Below are 20,572 nucleotides of genomic sequence, written 5' to 3' on the forward strand. Positions count from 1 at the left end.
AAATTAGTGGTTGGCTAATCACATGCCATTTTAAGCAGAATATTTTAGTGGACATGATTAAAGGATTGGCTAATATCAAGTTTATAAATTCAGATCAACTTCAATACAAAGTCTGGAGGTACTGTACAAAATTCCTCTATAAGCCTATCAAAGCATGCATAATCATAGTATGATTTGAATCTTTGATGAAAATTGGAAGAATGAATATGGATTTAGGAACTGACTATAGGAATAAACCATCGTTGTGCTGAAAATAGTTTTGTCACAACTGAAGTGTGCTTACGAAAGTGAAGGACAGGAAGAATGTCCTTATTCCTGATGAAATTCCTTTCCCTCATTCACTGTCCCTCCACTACAACTTGGAGAGCAAAGTTTATGCCTTTGGAATGCAGCAGATTGCCCCAAGCATTATGGGCTTGGATGTTTTTCCTAATTTTTCCCTCTGGGGACAGAATGCATCTGGGGAACCTCTTGCTTCCTTGACAAACTGCACGATTTTATTGCTGGATCCAGCATTAACATATGCAGTTTATAAGATCAGTGCATTCTTTTGCTCTCTTTAAAGGAAAATGAAGTCAATAAAAAGTCTAAGGAAAATGCCAAATTCCCAAGAAGTAAAAACTTCTCCCTCTGTGTGGGCATGTGTGTGTGTGTGAAGTTTAGTAGCTTTGAATAAAGTGACATTTTTATTGCTTCAAGGCATACGTGTATAGCAATAGGCTTTATTCTTTTGGAAGATAGAAGTGTGAAGAGAAAAGCTCTAAAAAAGCAAAACAAAAAAAAAAAAGGTAAAAGTGATGTTACACTGAGTAGAAAATATTTGCATTTCATCTGTTTAAAAATAAGCTGTTAAAATGCATCGTGTGGCTCTTCACATGTCAGCCCGGACAAAGGAAGCGAAGATGCCATCTTCCTGGGAAAGCAGGTTCTCAGGAGTATCGTATTCCAGGATGTTCCCTCGCTTCATGACAATGACCAGGTCTGCAGTGAGGATGGTGTGAACCCGGTGCTGGCATGAAGGAAAGCAAACAGAGTTTTTCATTTGGATAATTCTCACTAATGGGCCTCATGCGAGGCAAACCCCATCAGGGAAAGGCTGTCCCTGTTTACAGCAATATTTGGAATAGATTCCTGTACTTTAACCTGAAGAGATCTGCAATTACTTTACAGGCTCTGCCACCAAGCCTAAAAATACTAAAAATAAATGCACTGTCAGGTGTTATAGAATCTTGCTCTGCTCCTTGTTCTCTGCACCCCAGCAGTCTGCTCTCCATCTATCTCAGGGCACTCCTGGGCTGTTCCTTCTGTAAATCCCTCTGAGATTTAATTTGAGCATGCTCCAGGCAACAGCTTAATCCCATAGGCTACAGGTTTGAAACCAGTTTGAGTTTAATTTCAAGGCCATATGAATACAGCCGGTCAGGTATAGATGGGATGAACTCTTAAAAGTGTGATATTTCACTACACAGGCTGAAAGTCAGAGATCACTTCATGGGTTGGATTTCCTTGACATGGTAGTTTCAATGTCAGCTGCATGTCTAAGATTTAGGTATGGTCAGCATAAATAATCATGAAATTAAACAAACCCAGGAACCACACAAGAAACACCTTCTTGCACTGTCCTCTCAGAAGCTGTGCAGTAGAAAGGAAGCAGAGTGAAATGAAACTGAAAGGTAAAAATAACTACCAAAGAGCCAGAAGTCCTGTGAACAGGGTGGACTGAGAGAGTCTACTTGTGAGTCTTCACCAAAGTGGTGAACAGGCCGTTCTCTTTGAGGAGCAAGTTTGAGGCAGTGTCACATTCAACTAGAAAGCCCTCAGAAAGGACTAGGACAAGATTGGCATCCAAAATGTGAGATACGCGATGCTGGAAAAAAGAACAGAAAAACAGGTGGGTGAAGGAAGGATCAGCTGTGAATGAGGAGAAGGAATGAAGCCAGCTCCGTGAGGAAAGCTACATAGTAATGTGTGCTATTTCACTTGGGACACTGACTTTGGAAAGGCAAAGCCAAAGAAAAGTGAGATTCCAGCCAGAAGGACAATACAGCATGCAACTGAAGGACAACAACCTCACCACCAGGATCTTCATCATTTACACAGCCAAGAACCTTGGAGCACATTGTAAATGAGCTGGGTTAAGTGGCTTGCCTGACACAAACTACTCACTGACAGGCTTGAAACCAGAGTCCAGGAGGCCTGACTGTAATCTCTAACCACAGGACTGGATTCCAGACAAGGCAAATGAAACAGCTGTTGAAACACGTATTTATCTCGTGGAGAAAACCTCTGTTTGTTGAGTAATGCCACTGTCAGAAGGTGGAAATATTCCTAATGGTATCCAGCACATGTCTGTGCATGTGTATGTATAGACATGCATGGATATATGGAACTTTTGGGCACTAGAAGTGGCAGGAAAATGGGAAAGAACATCATAAACCCCTAGCTGAAAAGGTATTATTTTGGGAGGTAATTCCCATTGTTACAGTTTTTAAAACCTTTATTGTCAACCCAGCTTTTTATTCCAAAAGACAGAAAAGATAGCCCAACTTGAGAAACCACACCAAGAATATTTTGAAATCTCAACTCATAAATTTGTGCCGTGATTGTAGGCACTATACATACATAGCCTTCAGAGGTAAAATTCAAACCTAGATTTTGATCCAACTTTCAGTAATGGTTCAAGCCATGCATTTGGTTTCAATTTTTTAGTGAGAATGACTTCAAATTTTGTTGGAGACAATGCAGATATTGAAGTTCCCTGTAAAGTCTTTGTTCAGATCCAAGTGTTTTAGTTTAATAGCAGGACAGCATTTACTGCAAAATTTCAGGTTGATAGTAGGTGTCTGACTTGTTCTGCTTTCATGGGAATATTCTGGACTCATGGTTTAGTTCTGTTTTGTGATTTTTTTTAGTTTTATACAGTGGTGTTTAACTGGTGGAGGGCAAGATTAACTGCCTGAGGAATGAGGGATAAAGAGCTTTTTCTGGCTTAATACTTACTGCTATTGTTACAACAGTGCGGTCAGCAAAGGCAGTCATCACAACCTTCTGCAAGATGTTTTCCTGTAGGAGGAAAAGGCTCACTTCAGTTACTTCATCCTGTTACTTCTAATTCACTTGTTTTCAAGCATATTCCACACTATCTCTTTCCCAGCAGTGAAACATCACACCTGTGAAAACAGGGGTTCTCGAAAGCATTTCATTTTATCCTGAGAGAAACAAAACCACGGCCAGCTTTTTCTGCTACAGAGATCTCACGGCTTTATGGCTGACACTTAGGGAAGATGGCTTTCTCCTGGTAGATCTGTAATTAGCTAATTGCTGTACTCACTGTGGCCATGTCAATAGATGCTGTGGCTTCATCCATGATGAGGATGCTGCTCTTGCGGACAAAGGCTCGGGCCAGACAGAAGAGCTGCCTTTGCCCCACACTGAAGTTCTCCCCTCCTTCTGTGACCATGGCATCTGTAACAAAACAAGTTCCTGTGAATCTTGCACCCCTGAAATGCTGCCCCTGAGGAGCTCTGCCTGTGCACTATTCCAGGGCCAAGCAAAATTCCCATAAAAGACAATAACCATAATCTTGACTGACCAGTGTGATGGAGGGATACCAAGAAAAATGAGCACAGCCTCTTGGGAAAGGAGAAATATATCACTAAACAAACAGTTGGCACAAATTGTTAGGAAATCTGGTAGGCTGCAGGGTAATATCTTAGTAATATGAAATATGCTTGATATGGAAATAAATGTATGAGTTTTCTTCATGAAACAGATCTGCAATGGTAAGAAAAATGCTCTGTCAATGTTTACAGCTCTGCTGGCAGAGCCAGGTTCTGCTAAAGGAGGTAAAATTGGGGTTTTTTTTCTCCTTACTAATTATCCCACTATGAACATAGAATCACAGAATATTCTGAGTTGGAAGGACCCCACAAGGATCATCAAAATCCAACTCCTGGCCATGCACAGGATAGCCCCAAGAATCACACCATGATGCTGAGGTGTTGCAGGATTTTTCCACAGTGCATGGGAAACCAGACTATTCTTCAGCTTTTCAATAAGAATATTCCCTCTAGCATGAAGAGAGAATCTTCACTATTTGCCTGTCAGCTCCTACATGATGATCCAGAGTGTCAGATGGGATGGATCTGTTTATTTGTGTGCCTGCATGATCCCATTATTGGCCCATGGTGCCAGAGATTGGTTCAGACATACCAAGGCCTCCTGGCAATGACTTGACCATGTTCTTCAACTGAGCAATCTCTAGAGCTTCCCAGAGTCTATCATCGGTGCACTTGCATTCAGGATCCAAATTAAAACTGCAAAGAAAACAGTAATAGGAATCTTGCTACTGCAATTACCTTCAGGCCTTCTGCAAATGAACACTTTGGCATTGTGTGTGTCACTGGATGTCCCTTGGGCAGGCTGTGCAGATGGATTGGACTGAGCTAGGAAGGTTCCTTGCCTTTTCCATCCTCTCCTGTCGCACAGCTCCCATGGCAGGCAGGCTGTGCAATGCTGCCTGCCACCCCCTGATGGCATACACCTACCGGATGGAGCCACTGAACAGGATCGGGTCCTGGAGAATGATGGAGAGCCGGGAGCGGAGCGTGTGCAAAGGCAGTTTGCTGATGTCTATCCCGTCAATCACTATCCTCCCTGTGTCAAACAACACGCAGAACATGTGAGGGAATTGCACAAAGCACATGATCCACAGATAGCTGGCAGAAAGGTGGGACAGCCCCTCTAGGCTGGTGTCCAGATGATGGGACACTGTTTCTGTGAGCTCTCAGCACTGTCAGACACAGGGGGAAGGTGAATGTATCTAATAACACAAGCCAAGGATGTCCCAGCTTAGCAGTGACACTGCCACCTTGCTCTTCTCCTTTTTCTTCCCCCCACCCTCCCTTAAGGGAAGTACATGGGTTCCTTGCTATGTGATTAATGATTGAAGGATAATTTATTATGGGTCAACTTGAGTTTTACAGCCAAACAGAGAAAGAACAAGAGCAACTTACGTTGCTGTGCCCTTCTTTGTTCCCCTTGAATTCAACAGTTGCAGAAGATATTTTGAGATGTGCACAATTTCTTTTGCATAACATATATATGTATATGCAACCCATTCACCAGGAGCCAAAACTATCCTTCTGACTCCAGGAGGAGCTGGGTAGCATTAACTTTGTAATGAGAGGCAGATCAGGAGAACAGAAAGGATGTTCTGTTCCGGGGAATTTTAATTCCATTCACCTACAGCTCAATTTCATTTGAGTGTGTGGTGTGAATTAACCACTTACTGTGCTGCTATTGTGAGATTACTGGGAGCAGTCACATTAATCTTCACCAACAAGAAGTTGCTGCAGCAGCTGGGATAATTGGTAAAAAAGAGGATTTTTTTCCATTTCTAGTCACTACTTCAGGTCAATGAACACATGGATATCCTCTGAAAATCTGATTTATGATGTGCTGGGTGTGGCAACTGCTGATATCCAGGCAAGGGAGATGGGAAAAATGTACAAGAGAAACTGGTTGGCTGTTCTGTAAGTAGAAGATGGTGAGAAGGGCAGAAGGAATTTTTTTCATTTAATTCTCAAGTAAAATCCAGGAGTGACTGACCCCACTGACTTCCTCTGAACATAGAAACATCTTTCAGTTTATGGGGAAGGGGTGGGCTAGGACAAACTGAATGAGGATATGGTAAAGGGTATTTCCATCAGGCACTTCTGCAGTTTTCATGTGGATTGCTTCACCAGGCAGCTGCACTCCTCCCTGGGATGTACCTAACCCTAATTTCATCAGCTGTCTCTCCCAACAGTAAGAACTTAACCATGAACTGGCAGGCATGTGGATATTCAGAGCTGTGTATGTGTGTTCCTTCTGTCATTCCCAATTCTCATGATTCTGCATTTTGTAGGTTGTTCTCTGACCCTGTTCCAGTGGAAGATTTCATCCCCCCCTAGCTGGACTACTTCTATTATTTTAGTTTTATGCTTTTATTATATGGTCAGAAGAACCAAGATTTTATCTGTAAGGTGCAAAGTCCAATTATTTTCAGACTTCAAGAAAGTCCAAATCAGGTTATAGGACTTCTGCTTGAGGCATTGGTGGTTGCATAAACTTAAGTAATTACTTTTCTTCATAAACAAGGACATTAGAGTGGGTTAGCAGAACATGAGGCGGAATAAGGAGGGAAAAATTAGTATGGCATGCCTGGGGAATAGGGAAATGCATATTTGATATGGAGCTAGGAAAAGAAAAGAGGAGATGAGAGGACTAAGGGGAAAAGTAAATTTGAGAGGAGTTGGGAAACTGGGAAAGGAGTGAGAGATGGTCAAGCAAGACACAAGAGAAATGAGAGGTTGTTTGAACAGAGGGCAAGAGAAGGGAAACACTAAACAACAGAGAAGCAAAAATAGGAAAATAAAATGGGACAGATACAAATTTAAGGAGATAATGAAGACCTAAGGAACAACATGAATGAAATCCTGGCTCTAGTAAAGTTACTCGAAATCTTGTTATATAACTTTTATTGGAGTCAAGATCCCACCCAGAAATGGACCAGCACAGAGGCCAAATATGGGTCCATCTGGGAGAGGGGTGTGCACAAAGGATAAACAGAGCTTAGTTAGAAAAGGCTTAGACATTCCCATTGGGAAAAATCAGGGATACAGAAGAAGGAGACAAAGAAAATATACAGAAAGAAGACTTAAGTAGAAAGAAACTTCAAGCTGGCCATAAGCATAGTTATTATTTCTTCGCAGTATTTATATATCCAGGAATCCTGGTCATGAATGAGAAGCCTGTGACCATAGACGCATACAGGCACAGAACCACAACAAAAGCAAGTATTAGCTGCATCAGATTCACTTATCCTCCCACATCCTACTGGGCTTTCCCACGCAAACACTCCATGCACAAGGGCTAAATTAGAAATGTGGAAATCTTTGGAAAAAAAGATGACTTTCTAGTGGTTTTCTATAGTCCTGCAACAGCACACATGTATCTGTATTATAAATCCTGAAAAGCAGTTCCTGACAATTAGCTGGAACAGTGAAATGCTGCAGGAGTGAAAACACAGCAACATTTTCTCAACCCTTTAGTCAGAATCTGCTGCAGTTGTGGGAAAGCACAATAAAATAAAAAAAGAATCAAGGGAATGGACTTGTCGAGTTCCAGTTTCTATTCTGCTAATATTTTGACAGCTATAATAAGTTTATGCTATCATTCTTTAGGGAGAAATTTAGACTCCAGAGAGTTACGTATTTTTTGTCCTATCTCAAAAATTGCATTTTGTTTTGTCAGACCATACGCAAAAAATTTTTTTAAAAAATTAGAAATATAACCTGTGCACAACATTTCCTGGAAGAACCAAGTGCTACTCACAATAGGACACTTTGTACTTTGAAGGCATGACACTTCCAATCAAATATCTTCTGAGCCAGAGAACCAGTTTATAAACTATCAAAAAGGCTCCTCACTTCTCTGAGGAAATAAGGGGGGAGCAGGTTGAGGAGTGACAACATATTCTGGGGAAAACTGACCATCAAAAATGTCCACCATTCTGAAGAACGCCAAGGACAGGGAGGACTTGCCACTGCCGGTGCGACCACAGATCCCAACCTGCAACAAAAGGAGGATGTCACTTACTCACAGAGTACTCACTTACCACTTACTCCTTACTCCTTGCTTACACCTGCAGTTCTTTTGGGAAAGCTGCACAGATGAGTAGAAAGGTCCTTCCCAAGGGCAGGTGGCACACTAGGGAAAACACAAAACAGCACAGCGAGCGCACTCCCCTTTTCTGCCCCTCATCACAAGGACTTGTCCCGGGAGCATTTCAGCATTTTAACCAGGATGCCAATGACGCTGCATGCTGAAATGTGAGATACACTTGTGTTTTTACACAGTACACTTTGATGTTCCTCTAATTTATCTGCCATCTAGGCTCACTTTTATGCAAGGAAAATGGACTTGGAAAGACATGGGACGCTCAGAAGAAAAACTGATCCCAGCCAAGAGTAAGCTTTTGTCAGTGTAAGTTCTTGATCTGTGCCCAGGGACCTCTGAGAGGACTGTAAATGTATATATCTGCCGCTGCAAGTTGTTAATCTTGTTCTTCTGGCACTTTAGAAAGGAAAACACTGTAACAAAGGATCTGCACCAGAATGAGGATGATGGGCACTTGCTTGATATGATACCTTTTGCCCTGGTTTGATATAGGCCTTCACATGCTTCAGAACAGGCTTCAGGTTGTTTTCATAGCGAACACACAAATTTTCAATCTTGATTTCCCCCTCCTGGGGCCAGTCTTTGGGGACCTGAGAGGGATCTGAAATAGTTACAGAAAAACAAACTGAAATGAGTGCTGCCAGAGGGTCACCCCTTATGACAGTCCCCTTTCCCTCTCTCTTCTGCCTGGGCAGCTTCCTTTAAGCCACTGGAGAAATGGAGCCCCATTTCCCTGTCAAGGGGAGGCTGGGCTGGGAACTGCCTGGCAGGCACTTGGCTTCCAGATCTCCACACATGGGGAGAGAGGACAGATACTAAAGCATCTCTTGGCACTGCAACAGGGAGAAGCCAAACGAGCAGAGAACGTGGTGTCAGGGCAGTGTTAACGTGGCCTTGGATCAGTGACCAGCACAGGAAGGGCAGCTTGAGGAAGGAAGTTGTTACTGCCACGCAACGTGAGCTGTTGACATTATCACAGCTCGTGTTTCATCCTGATTTGCAAATACACATCAGCTTTTGTCTCTGGACTAAGGAGCTTGGCTTTGCAGGGAAGCTTCTTGACCTACAAGCCTTTGCTTGCACTTCAACCACTTCTAAAATAGCAGTCAAAGCCAATTTGAAGTGTGTGGAGCACGAATTCCAATGTGAAGCTCAGAGAAGAGTAGCTGAGATCTGCTTGCCAACCCTGTAGTCCCCACCTGCTACAAAGATCAGAGATTTTGAAGCATGTGACATTTCTAATTTTTATCCCTATTTTTGTTTTCTGAGTAACTTACATGGATGTTTTGTTCATCTCATCTATAACTGCAGCATTTTCTGATTGTACTACAGGATCCTGCTCTGTCTCCTTTGATAGGATTTTTTTTCATGTTGACTAACATGAGCAACATATTTCATAGCTCCTTTTAGCTATCCTTGTCACTCACACCAGTGGCTGTTACTACACCTCAGTGAGAACAGATTTTGGCCAGAGAGGTGTGTACATTTTGCATGACCAAGTCTACCATTCTTCAACATGACCATGTAAAGCCCCAAAAGGATTAGAGAGCAATACCCAGGTAGCCTTCGTAGTTCTCAGACTCCATGTTCAGGAAGCTGTGTACTTTTTTCACTGCACCCATCTGCACCTCCAGATCAGCCAGATTCCTTACTACCCAGTTCAGGTAGTTGGTTATCTGCATCATAAAACAAAGACAAGGACAGGGTTCAGCCTTTTTTCTGTTCATCTACCCATTTGGAAATAAAGGTTGGATACACTTATGAAAATCCTTGGCCTGACCCAGCACAGCGGGACTCTTTTTAACATTACAACAGCTCAAGACCCAGTGCAACAGCATCAAATCTGTAAGAAGACAGTCATACTCCAACACTATTAGCCCTAAGACAGTAATTTAGTGCTTGGTATTCTCATCCTTGTTTTTTGAAGGAGAAGTATGGAAAAGTTGTACCTAAACTCTGACTGATTGAGGGAATCTCTTGTTTTCCACATCTAATAATCAGCACTAAAATGTGTCTTCTTTAAGCACACAAACACAGAAAAGAATCAAAATTGAAAGTGCTGCTTGGAAATATTTTCTATTATATATATTCTAATCTTTTGAAGACTGCAACTAAAGATTAAGGAAGTTCGCTGTTTGCAAATATATTGAAAAGATTTTATGATAATTTCATTTCTGTTTCTGCCTGTGCATATTTAGATAATCCATTTATCTCTGTGGAAAATATGAGAAGTTTCTAGCATAGAAATATATGAGGGAAAAAATGTGTTATCAGTTCAGCAATATTTCCTTCCTGGTTTTTATTCTCATTTGTGATGAAAAAGATTTGATCAATAATAAAATCAAGAGTAAAGGTAATACTTTTAGTAGATAATAGTTGATGATTAGTTCTCTAACAATACTCAATAGCTCAGACAAACTCTTTTCTAGGACTTACTATTTAAGGCTGAAGATTGGAAATCTGTTTCCTAAGTCGGTATTCAGGTGCTTCTATAAAAAAATCTTCTTATTAGGAAGATTGCCAAGAACCGTTAAAAATTGAGATATTTTATGTACCTGAATGAAGGTTTAGAAACTTAAAAAATAAAAACACCTTACGCAGAAACCTATTCAGAGAAAGGCTTTGCCATTTTTTTTTTGGTGGGTGCCAAATAAGGACTTTATTAAGAATAAATCACCTAGTCTCACTTCTTTACCACTAACCTAATACTGATGCAATAAGCAAACGGTAAATAATTTTAACTGAGATTCAGAAAAAATTGTTGTTAATTTAGAGGACTTGGTTGCTTGCTTTATCCTTGAGATAGAGTTCTTGATGGGGTATTCTCTCCTTCACGTTCAGAAACCCACACATTTGGTGTCCAGCTTTTGAGTTAGGAAGTTACAGAAATGGGAAAGTTTGCAGATGAGCAAAACATTGTGGAACTGCTGCTTGCAGTGGCAGGCTGCTATCCTAGATCTGGCAGATTTGATAACACAACCTGGCAGCCAAAAAGCTCTTCCCACTATCTCAGGCTTCCTCACAGTTGTGCAAGGGAGTTGGCAGTGTTTATAAAAGAGGAGAGAATAAACTCAGGATGTAAACACAACCTTGGTACAAACAGTTTTCTCTCATCCAGGTCCAAATATCAGCCCTCTCTGAGCTTCAAAGAGAAATTATAATAAAAATTATGTCAGGGGACACAGGTAATGATCCAGCTGCCTTCAAAAGTTCATCAGGGTTATTGTGGGGCAGGAGAGAGACAGGTGATCACTTGTTGGCTACAGCTCTTCTTCACCTTCTGTGCCAGACTTCAGCACATGGCTATTTCACGCTAATGAACTGTTTGCAAATACAGGCTAAAACAAAGAAGCCAATGATGATACAGACATCCTGGCGCTTCCAGATCCCTGCTAATGAAGCAGCATTACCAGGAATGTTTTCAGAGTGAAGCTGAAGCCCTGGGACTGATTCTCTGTTGTTGATAGATTCTCACACTGTTGCAACAGCAGCACAGAGGGGATCTAAGGCCACCCTAAGGCAGCTGCTGAGGACTTTCTTTTGTAGCCACGGGCTCACCAGCATTTATGTGCAAAGCCATATCTCAGTGTTAGACCCAAACCTTTATCCCTCCCTCACAGCAGTGCTTCAAAGCAGCCAGATTTTTGCCATGCCAGCCATGGTTTCAAAAGTTTTTCCTGCCACTGTCATCATCCTGCCTTTGTCCCCACACTTGTGGTTCATTCAGTAATATTTCTACTTTCTGTGGTAATTGTCATTCATTCTGTGCTCATGATAAACACTCAGCCTCTCTTGCAGCCAGGTATACTGAAATACTGTTCCTTCTTCTCACTGCTAATGACAGTGGCAAAAGTAACCAGCTACTGGACCACCACAACCTTGTCATCTCTGACTCCATCACCTCTGAATTCCTAGTGCTACCTGGCATGATGAACCATGCCCACAAAGGTCCCAATCCCCAAATCCATTCACAATTGCATGGACAATCTTGGGCATCTCAGTAGTTTTCCTCCAAAGGCAAAACCATTAATTCTGTTTCTTCGGCAATGATTTTATTTGATCTTTGGTTAAAAATTACCCAGATGATGACAATCTGTATTTCCTGGCAGCTTTTGCCATGTAGAGGTGGAACCAGCAGTGTGTTGTACAAAACAGAGTGCACAGCAGGTCCTCTTACGCATTTTTAATTTTCCTGCTCCGCTTGGGAGCAAGCAGGGCCTGGGAATGGTTGTGTTTTTTTAATTGGCTCATAAAACCTGAAGCAAGTCCAAGTTGCCCTGAACTCCCTCAGCTCTGGCTCGAGTCCATTATTTTCAGGATTCTTTTTTTCAAGATGAAGAAAGCTGGGAGATGACCGTGTACACATAAAAATATTATAAAAATAATGTGTTGGTCTGCAAGTTCTTACACTTGGCCTTGGCACGTACCGTCAGAGCGTACAGGAGACCCAGCCCCACAAAGCCTGAGTGTGGCCCTTCGGTGATGGAAGTGACAGCAGCAGTCAGGACAATACAAGCACCCAGGTAATCCTGGAATGAGAGACAGGGGGACAAAAAAGGGAAAAAATGCAGCAACCAGAACATTTCTTTACCTGCGGAGCAGTTTTGCTTTACCAAGAATTATTTATATAATGACACCTAGTCCTTAATTTTGGCATGGTTTTTTCCCTGGAAAAGGTCATCATTGTGATGCCCAACCTGAAATACTCAAAGCAACTTGCTGAACACAACTGAAACAGGCCAGTAATTGCTGCAAATCCATTTGGGCTAGGGCATCCCATGGTGGCCACCCCAAAAAGGGCAGGGATCAAAAAATCTAATAAACATATTTTAAAAAAAATCATGAGAAGGATATAACAGTGACACCCCTAATTCCCAGCACTAAAACAAATCAACTCCAGTCTCTTCACTCTCCTTCAGGTCTTCTGAAATATGGGTTTGCCTCCTCAAAAAAAGGAAGTATCATTGACTTCACAAAGTCCATGAAGGCTTTTGCTAGAATTTATACAGGTCATGCACATGTTTTATTGGCAGAAGCTTTGCAGGAGCTGGAACCCATTTTCTTGATGCCTATCTCAGGTTTGAAGTTATGCAACATGTCATCTCATGGAGTCAAGGTGCTCATTAATGGAATATAGTTGGTATCTGCTGCCTACATTACATTTACTTTGGATCAAATTTTCCATTCATTTTTCTCCTCCTGTTTGATGATGCCCTGTCAGGAATCTTTCCTTCTGAGATTTGAAATGAGGGCTGCCTAGTTCATCTGTCTATAAAATGTGTTGATGAGCAGAATACAGACTCAAATTTTAGGGGAGAATGGATTCAAACTGACAGAGGGAGGAGTTAGATTGGATACAAGGAAGGAATTGTTCCCTCTGAGGATGGTGAGGCCCTGGCACAGATTTCCCAGAAATGCTGTGGCTGCCCCATCCCTGGCAGTGTCCAAGGCCAGGCTGGATGGGGCTCTGAGTAACCTGGGAGAGTGGAAGGTGTCCCTGCCCCTGGCAGGGGTTGGAACAAGATGAGCTTCAAGGTCCCTCCCAACTCAAACCACTCTGTGATTCTGGGAGTCTGTGACTCACACCTATGGAGAATTACAAGCACAATGGTCTTGAACCTCCATCAGCAGCTTGGACAGGACTTAACAGCTGCTATTAAATCCCACAAACTTTTTGGTGCTCTTAGTACTACTGTGCCATTAGGCAGAGCTAACTGAACTATTCCTTGGCAAGACCACATTATTTCTAATGCTCTGATGAGGTGAGGCGTATTCTTGGACCAAATTCATTCTGCATGTAAGCAAGTCTAAGACTGTGAGACATTAGCAGGCGTGTTCCAGGATTGGCTGTTGCTCTGTTATTTATCTGTCTTAGATTTGGAAGCAATTTCAGCTGATCTTGGATGCTGTAAGAAGCTGAAAGCTTCGAGCTGAAGGGAAAGCCTTGCCATCATGAGAAATGGAGAGTAACTTTGTTGCTCCAACAGGAAAAGAAGGTGAATATATAGCCTTTGATGTGAGGATTAATCATGCCTGTTGCTATTTATGTCTAGCAGAATCAGGCCACTGCTCTGTTTATTCACTGCTCTTTCTGTTTCAGATAAATAAGGGAATCACAGTTACTTTGCTTGCCTCTTCTTGCCTCACAGATCAGGAAAGTCCCTCATAGAGAGCTCCCCCAAAAACCAGGAGCCTGTGTCACTGTCAGTGGCTGCATTGTGCCCTGCTGTCATTTTCTTTCTGGAATCTAGTTCTGCTATCTTCTGTGGTATCAAACAATAAAACCACAAACAACATGGCCTTGCAAGGGTTTAGCTTACAGCCGTGGGATGAAACCTGCTGCTGGAGAGATAGTTCAAACCTGGGAGATCAGTGTGCCTAAAACAGCACTGGCAGAAGGATGGCACAGTTCACAAAACCACTGAAAAGCCACATTCTGCCTTGAAAGCAGTTCCTGCTGTGGCAGGTCTGTGGATGCTGCACAGTAGTAGAGAAAGCCTTGTTTGAAGTTATGTAAATGTTTGTTCTTGCACTCTCTTCAGACGCTAGACAGCACAGCAGCAGCAGATGAGGCAAACTTGTATTTTCTTACTCCTGGCCAAGAAAGCTGAAAAAACCCTCTGGGTTTAACATAACAATCCTGATCTATTTTAAGGAACTGTGTGTATAATCTCCTCGCGAGATTAATACTCGTTATTATCTTCTCTGCATCAGGCAAAGTCTCTGTTTGCTTCCAAGGTTTCAAAACCATGGCTGGGACAAAACTGAACGTACCGTCCTGACCTCCAGCCATCTGTTGGCAGCTGACAGAAATAAGTAGGCAATGTTGTTCGTGTCCGTCAGCTCCAGCATACGTTGTTTAAATCTGGCTTCGTGCCTGCCGAGACCAAAGTTGTTACATTACAACACATTACACACTCATACACAAAAGGGTGAAGCATTAACTCTGCTCTGCCTCCCCTCCCCCCAGCCCAAAACCTTTTGCCCTTCTGTTTTTGCCGAAGTTCAGGTTAAAAGCTCTTCCCTGAGGATGCGTATCTGCTGCCACAGCTCCCCATAGCCAGAGCAACATATGGAGTAGGGAGGAATTTGTTTGACAAGCAATTCTGTTGGACAAGGGTTTGGACCAGAGGCTGTCCCCTCAAAGAGATTGCAATGCCAGGGTGCTGGGAAATGTTTTGTTTCCCAGAGCTGATCCACTTTTTATAGGGTTGCATTGCAGTCCACTCCTCCCTCCCACAGGTGAGTGCTGCTGTGGCCCCTCAGCTCCTCCTCATAAGCCGCAGCAAAGGTACAGGGCTCCCCTGTCAGCTTAAACCTGATTTCAGAAGTTACCTGGCCAGCCTTAGGGCTCTTCAACAGGGTTGAAGGTTTCAACATCCCTAAAGTTTCAGGTAATGTGGATGTAGTGATCTGTAAATCAAACCTTTCAGCTACTCAGCTCAGCTGTTTTCTCAGCCAGTCACACTTTGCAACTCAGAAACTACATTCAGGGAGAGCTATGGATCTCCTCTAAATTACAAAAATGAGTGGTTTTACCTCCACTGTCACTTGTTCCTCTCTCCCCCACACAATGCCATCAGATTTACAAACCAGTGCAAGGATGCCAGAGCACTGAAGAGCCAAAGTACACACTGGGAGGGGAAGGGAAATCTCTATTGGTACCAGTGTATAAATTCATGGAGCCTTGTACAGTCAGATGGAAACCATGTTGTTGTTCCATATTCTATTGTCTGCTGAATACCCTCACTTGAATAAACCAGCTGAACTTCAGTCAGCCGCTCAGTGTCTGTTTTATCTTCCATTTCAAAGTCTCAGGGCCCTGCTGTGAAGCACCTGTAACACATGTTCTTCCAGAAACTTCCTTTGTATTCCCTGCTATTTCCCACTGACATTCTATTTCCCTCTGCACAGCTTGTAAACATGACAAACAACCTCCCCAGAACAACTGGTAACAGTAATGATGTGGGGAGGAGCAAGGATACACTGACTACTCTGCTCATCTGCCTTCCTGGCAACAAAACCACTGCTCTCTTAATGGAAAATCTGACATGCTCAATCTGTGTTTTCATCCACGTTCAGCTCATCTTCTGGGCACTTTCAGACTTTTATCCTGTCAGATGACGAACAGCAAAGGTCACTGAGATTGCTCTCTGATCCAACTGTACTGCTTTGTGGTAAGTTATGTGAGGAGCTGCTCAGTTTTATCCTGGAACATACTGAACCCAAACTGCAGAGAATGACTAACAGGACTATCAGTAAATATGAGTTTGCAGACAAAAAATGCAGGAGTCTTCATGTTTGGTGGGCAGTGGAGCACAGGCAGGAAAATGAAATAGCTTCGATTAGCACCAGAGATCCTGAAAAACTCAACTGTTGGGGTGCCCTCAGGCTGCCTTTTGTTCTCTGCCATCCAAGCCCACGTTGCCTTTTTGTGAGGCAAAAAAGCACTGAGAAAGTGCTAAGTTCCTTTGTCTTCCTCAGGAGACAAGGTGAGAAAGGCCACTCTGAACCTCTCAGGAGGTACTCTGCGTACATCAGCATCAGGCCCTAATGATGACTTCCTGTTTCATTCAACATCATTCTGTTGATAAAGCTTGTTAAAGCATTTCCTGTTGACCACTGGCTCACATCTTTTCAACACAACAATGTTTTTGCTTGTCGTTCCACAGGCTTTACTGGTTGAGGTCCTAAAGTGTAGCTTGACTTGAGGAAACAGCCTTAAGCTGATCAAACAGGTGTGGAAATGGCATTGCAGTGGGATCTGCTCTGGTTTGGAATTCTGCATAGTGCAGAATGGGTGCAAGGTGCAGTTACTGGGGGAAAAAACTCAAGCTGGCACTTTGACAGAGTCATGATAACCATAATGGAGTGAACACAGGAGGACAGTTTGGCCAATATTTCATGTAGTAGAGAGAAAATATATGCATGGAAAGCTGGCAAAACTCTCTGGTTCTTAGGGGATGTATTTTTCAGTTTTGATTAACAAAGGGAGGTTTTACAATATTAAGATCAAGTTCTGTTCTGCTGCAATTTTCTTGGAAAGTGCCTCACGTTGCACACTGCCTTTCAGCTGGAGAGTGCCATAATGATGTCTCCCTGCTTGGGAAGTGGGTTAAACACAGAGCTGATTCAGGGGCACTTGGACATAGCAGCAGGTTTGAAGGGGCAGTGCCTCTGCCTGCTTGGAAAACAGAGCTCCCTGCAGTCCAGGTTAATGGCATGGTTAAAATAGACTCATTAAAAGTTTAAATATCATATCTTAAAAACATAATCATCTTTAATTCAGTGGAACACCAATATGTGTGTGTTACTGAAAATATGCAAAATGTTTAAGAGGCATGGCAAAGCAACAGGAAAAAAATCTATTCTCTTTTTTTGAGATAGCTTAATGAAGTTCATCAAATTCAACAGTTTGCCCTCAGACATGCTCCAAGGAAGCTGCACAGGCCAGCCTGACCCCCAAGCCTCCCTCTAATAATTTGTTTTACGAATTTTACCCGAATGCTCTGATGGTGGTAAGGCCTTCAGCTGTCTCAGAGAAGTGACAGAGCAAAGGGAGCTGGGTGCTGTCATCAAGTTCCTGGAGGTCCCTGGGAGCATAAAAAACAGCAGACAACCATTACAATGTAAACATTGTCTGTAGAAATTTTGCTGCACAGCAGACAACAATAGACATTCTGTGTATTGCACATACTCTTTTCAGGATCACACAAAATAGTATTTCTATAGTACAGAAAGACACTGGCAGGAGAATATCACATTCCTTTTTCACCACAGGAACCTTTGAATCATCTCTCAGCTGCCCTCTCCATCTACTTTTGGTCACTTTAAGCTTCTATTGTCTCCCCAGGGTTAATGACATTATCATGTGTCTCCTGGATAAAAACCTGCTGTCCATTTAAGACAGATCCTAATTACCTTTTATTCTCACAGATTCTGATATATTAATAAAATTAACTTAAATTCAGAACCATTGATTTTAAACTTTACAGAGTGCTATTTGTGGCTCTTAGGTCAGGTATATAATAGCTAGGGTCTGTGTATCAGGAAGTTTATATATTTTATGTTAACATCTGGCCTAAAAAAGGAGCTGTATTTCCAGATAAACCTGGCCTCATTCTCCATATCTGGAAGTACCACAACTGAAAATAAAATAAAACAGACAATAGCAGATCTTCTCTTTGTGCTGTTAACATTGGTTGTAGCAGAGACAGCACTGACAGAGAAATAACATGAATGATAAATTTCCCTAATTACTCAGCAATGGCACTTCCAAGACCTGCATGGAGCAACAATATTTAAGTCCAAAAAGTTCCAGTCTTTTGAAGCAGGAACGTTTTCCAAGCCACAGAAAAAAAATACATCTTTCTGTAACACTCTGCCATTGGCATAGCAGCCAGTTGTACAAACAGAAGAGAGTCCAGATCATGAGAGATTAAAACTTATTATCAAAATCCTACTAATTTTGCACACTGTATTGAATAGGCCAGGGGAAACAACTGCTCAATGATGCTGGATGTTGCAGCATACAGAACTGAATTTGCTGCTGATGTTTTGATGATAAATATCTCTCAAATGTATGATGGAAAATACACAGAAGTTTTCGAAAGATGTAATGGAAAATACAACAAAGAGTCAAAGTGCTGCAAGAAATACTGTAAATATTTGCATTTCTAAAAATTAGTGAGGCTTATATGCCTGCAGAGGACTGCATGCGAGTTACAAATACTTGCTGAAGCTATTCCTTCATCCTACATTCCCCAAGACTAATTTTTATAGAAATAAATTGGATGTTTTAATTTCTATTGTGCATCAAAAGAACACAAGTCAAGTCTGAATGCCTCTCAAGTGATTTAAAAGAGTTTAATTTAACAGATTAATTTGAGAGTGAAAACCATGTCTATTGATTCATCAGCCACCTTGAGATCTGGTGTGCTGCCACGTACAGCTTCAGTTTGGAGGCTTGGTGGGGCAAGAACAAGGTTTCTGAAAAATCTCAGTGAAGTTAAGCAAATTATTTCACAATTAAACATTTCTGGTTTATGAATTGTGATTACAGAGTTTTCTTATAAATAAATCTTCTTGGAAGATTCTGGCTGATAACAAAAGATTAATGGATTGAATGTAAGAAAAAACTTTAAATGGCTTGCTGAAGATGTTTTATGAAATTATAGAATGAATTTAGCACTAGAAGCATGACTTGCTTTTTGCTGAAAAACTGTACTCTTTACACCGAGCCAAACCACCCTGAATATGAAACACTGTACAGTGGAAGTGACTTTCTGTGGAGCTTTTTTCCCCAATATGAAGGAAAAGCTATTGTTGATGTTAATCCAGGGAGTTATTTTCCATTCTCTACTAACCCTCAAATGTCAAAGAGGAGTTTGGACCAGATGCAAGCTCAGTTGATTAATAAACTTCATGCTCATCTGACTCTAGAGACAAAAAAATTGATTCAATTGGTGTTACTTCCTCAAATACCCCATTTATAGCCAGGTCAGTTGAAAATATTCTCCAGTGCATGTCTCAAACTCGTGCCTCAGCATCAAAAGCAGGATGCCATGGACATTTCCCCCTTTTTTGGCTCCTACAAACTCACTGTCCCGCCACAGTTCATGTGTACAATATTTCATGGAGGAAACTTTCAGGAAGGTTCTTTAATACGTACTTGGAAGCAACCCTGAAGTATTTCTGGATAAAATAAAATGCTATGCCCAGGGGCACGAGGGCCACAAGGAACCATGGAGTGGCATAGGAGATCATCCCAATGGCTGACAGGCAGAGCAAGGTGGATCTGGTCAGAGACTCCAGTGTGGGAGGGATGTGCTAGTGGGAAATGAAAAACATCCATGATGCAAAAATCCCTGTAAGTACCACTAAAAGCCTTTTCCTATAGGAAAAGTGGAATGATACCACTATGCACTCAATGATATTCTCCTAATATCAGGAGTCTTTCTGTTTCTGTGGGTCTCATAGGCAAAGGTACAGAGGTTAAAAAATTAGTCTGTAGGTTTTTGCTTTCTAAAGGTCAGAGTTTCAAAGATCATGGGGAAATAGGAGCCATTTCCACCTCATTTATATATCAGGCAAGGAAGAGAGAATTGTTCTTGATATCCCAGACATTTAGAGAAATAGAATGCTCTGACTCAGAGTCTCATAATTTTTATTCCATGTTCCCACCAACCTTACATTCAGGATTATTGTTCATCCAAAAATTTTAACGCACAGCCATAGTGAAAGCAGCCCTTCCTCTCCCTGAATGCTCTAAATCCACATGTGCTGCAGCCAGGGTGGAGCATTTATTTATCACATCCACTCCCACATATTCAAAGTTGTTATATTCTACTTTGTTTCCTGTTTTGAGCCCAAAATCTGATGTTTTCTTAATCCAGATCTTCCACCAGAAGCAACCAGTCTGCATATGAAGAAATTAAGAGCCACCACCTCCCATTATGTTTATTTTAATGGTTACCAGTCCTCATTACTACAAGAGTATGTACTTTTTACTTTGAGTGTCCCTCTTATCATTCCCAGAGCGTGGTTTTGCTATACCTTTCCCTGCTGAATATTTTAGTACATCATCTTATTCAGTATCTACATGAAAATTTGCAAAGCCAGGATGATAAAACAGAATCTATTGATACATCTACCTGATCAATGATATTTGTATCAGCAGAGAAGCGATTTAGAATCAGCCCCAGCGGAGTCATATCAAAGAACCTGTTGGACAAATTAAAACCAAAAAGTTACCTGTAAAGGAATTCTAGTTTTGGATTAAAAGTCCAGTCAGACAGACCACAGAGCTATGTACAGCCATTGTCCTAAACTAAGCAGTAAATAGGAGTAA

At 41.8% G+C, this 20,572-nt stretch overlaps 1 protein-coding gene across 15 annotated transcripts in view; it reads right to left on the minus strand.

Annotated features, from left to right (window-relative positions):
- Positions 1-702: 702 nt before the first annotated feature.
- ABCC9 (ATP binding cassette subfamily C member 9) overlaps positions 703-20,572 on the minus strand; it is a 68,826-nt gene continuing 48,956 nt past the window's right edge. For 12 of the 15 annotated variants that reach the window (XM_017745849.1, XM_017745847.1, XM_017745841.1 and 9 more), the window contains 13 exons: positions 20,376-20,445; positions 19,394-19,551; positions 17,223-17,315; positions 14,497-14,599; positions 12,150-12,251; positions 9,278-9,398; positions 8,193-8,323; positions 7,536-7,614; positions 4,548-4,656; positions 4,213-4,316; positions 3,332-3,465; positions 3,001-3,063; positions 703-1,009 (listed from right to left, as the gene is read on the minus strand). In XM_017745849.1, coding sequence (XP_017601338.1) covers positions 872-1,009; positions 3,001-3,063; positions 3,332-3,465; positions 4,213-4,316; positions 4,548-4,656; positions 7,536-7,614; positions 8,193-8,323; positions 9,278-9,398; positions 12,150-12,251; positions 14,497-14,599; positions 17,223-17,315; positions 19,394-19,551; positions 20,376-20,445 — 1,405 coding nt within the window. In that variant the 3' untranslated portion in view covers positions 703-871. Of the gene's footprint in view, positions 1,010-1,687; positions 1,868-3,000; positions 3,064-3,331; positions 3,466-4,212; positions 4,317-4,547; positions 4,657-7,535; positions 7,615-8,192; positions 8,324-9,277; positions 9,399-12,149; positions 12,252-14,496; positions 14,600-17,222; positions 17,316-19,393; positions 19,552-20,375; positions 20,446-20,572 lie in introns of all 15 variants that reach the window. The other 3 variants (XM_017745850.1, XM_017745854.1, XM_017745852.1) reach the window with 1 other exon arrangement.

The sequence above is a fragment of the Corvus brachyrhynchos genome, unplaced genomic scaffold (genome assembly GCF_000691975.1).
Source record: "Corvus brachyrhynchos isolate BGI_N302 unplaced genomic scaffold, ASM69197v1 scaffold209, whole genome shotgun sequence".
Taxonomy (NCBI): domain Eukaryota; kingdom Metazoa; phylum Chordata; class Aves; order Passeriformes; family Corvidae; genus Corvus; species Corvus brachyrhynchos.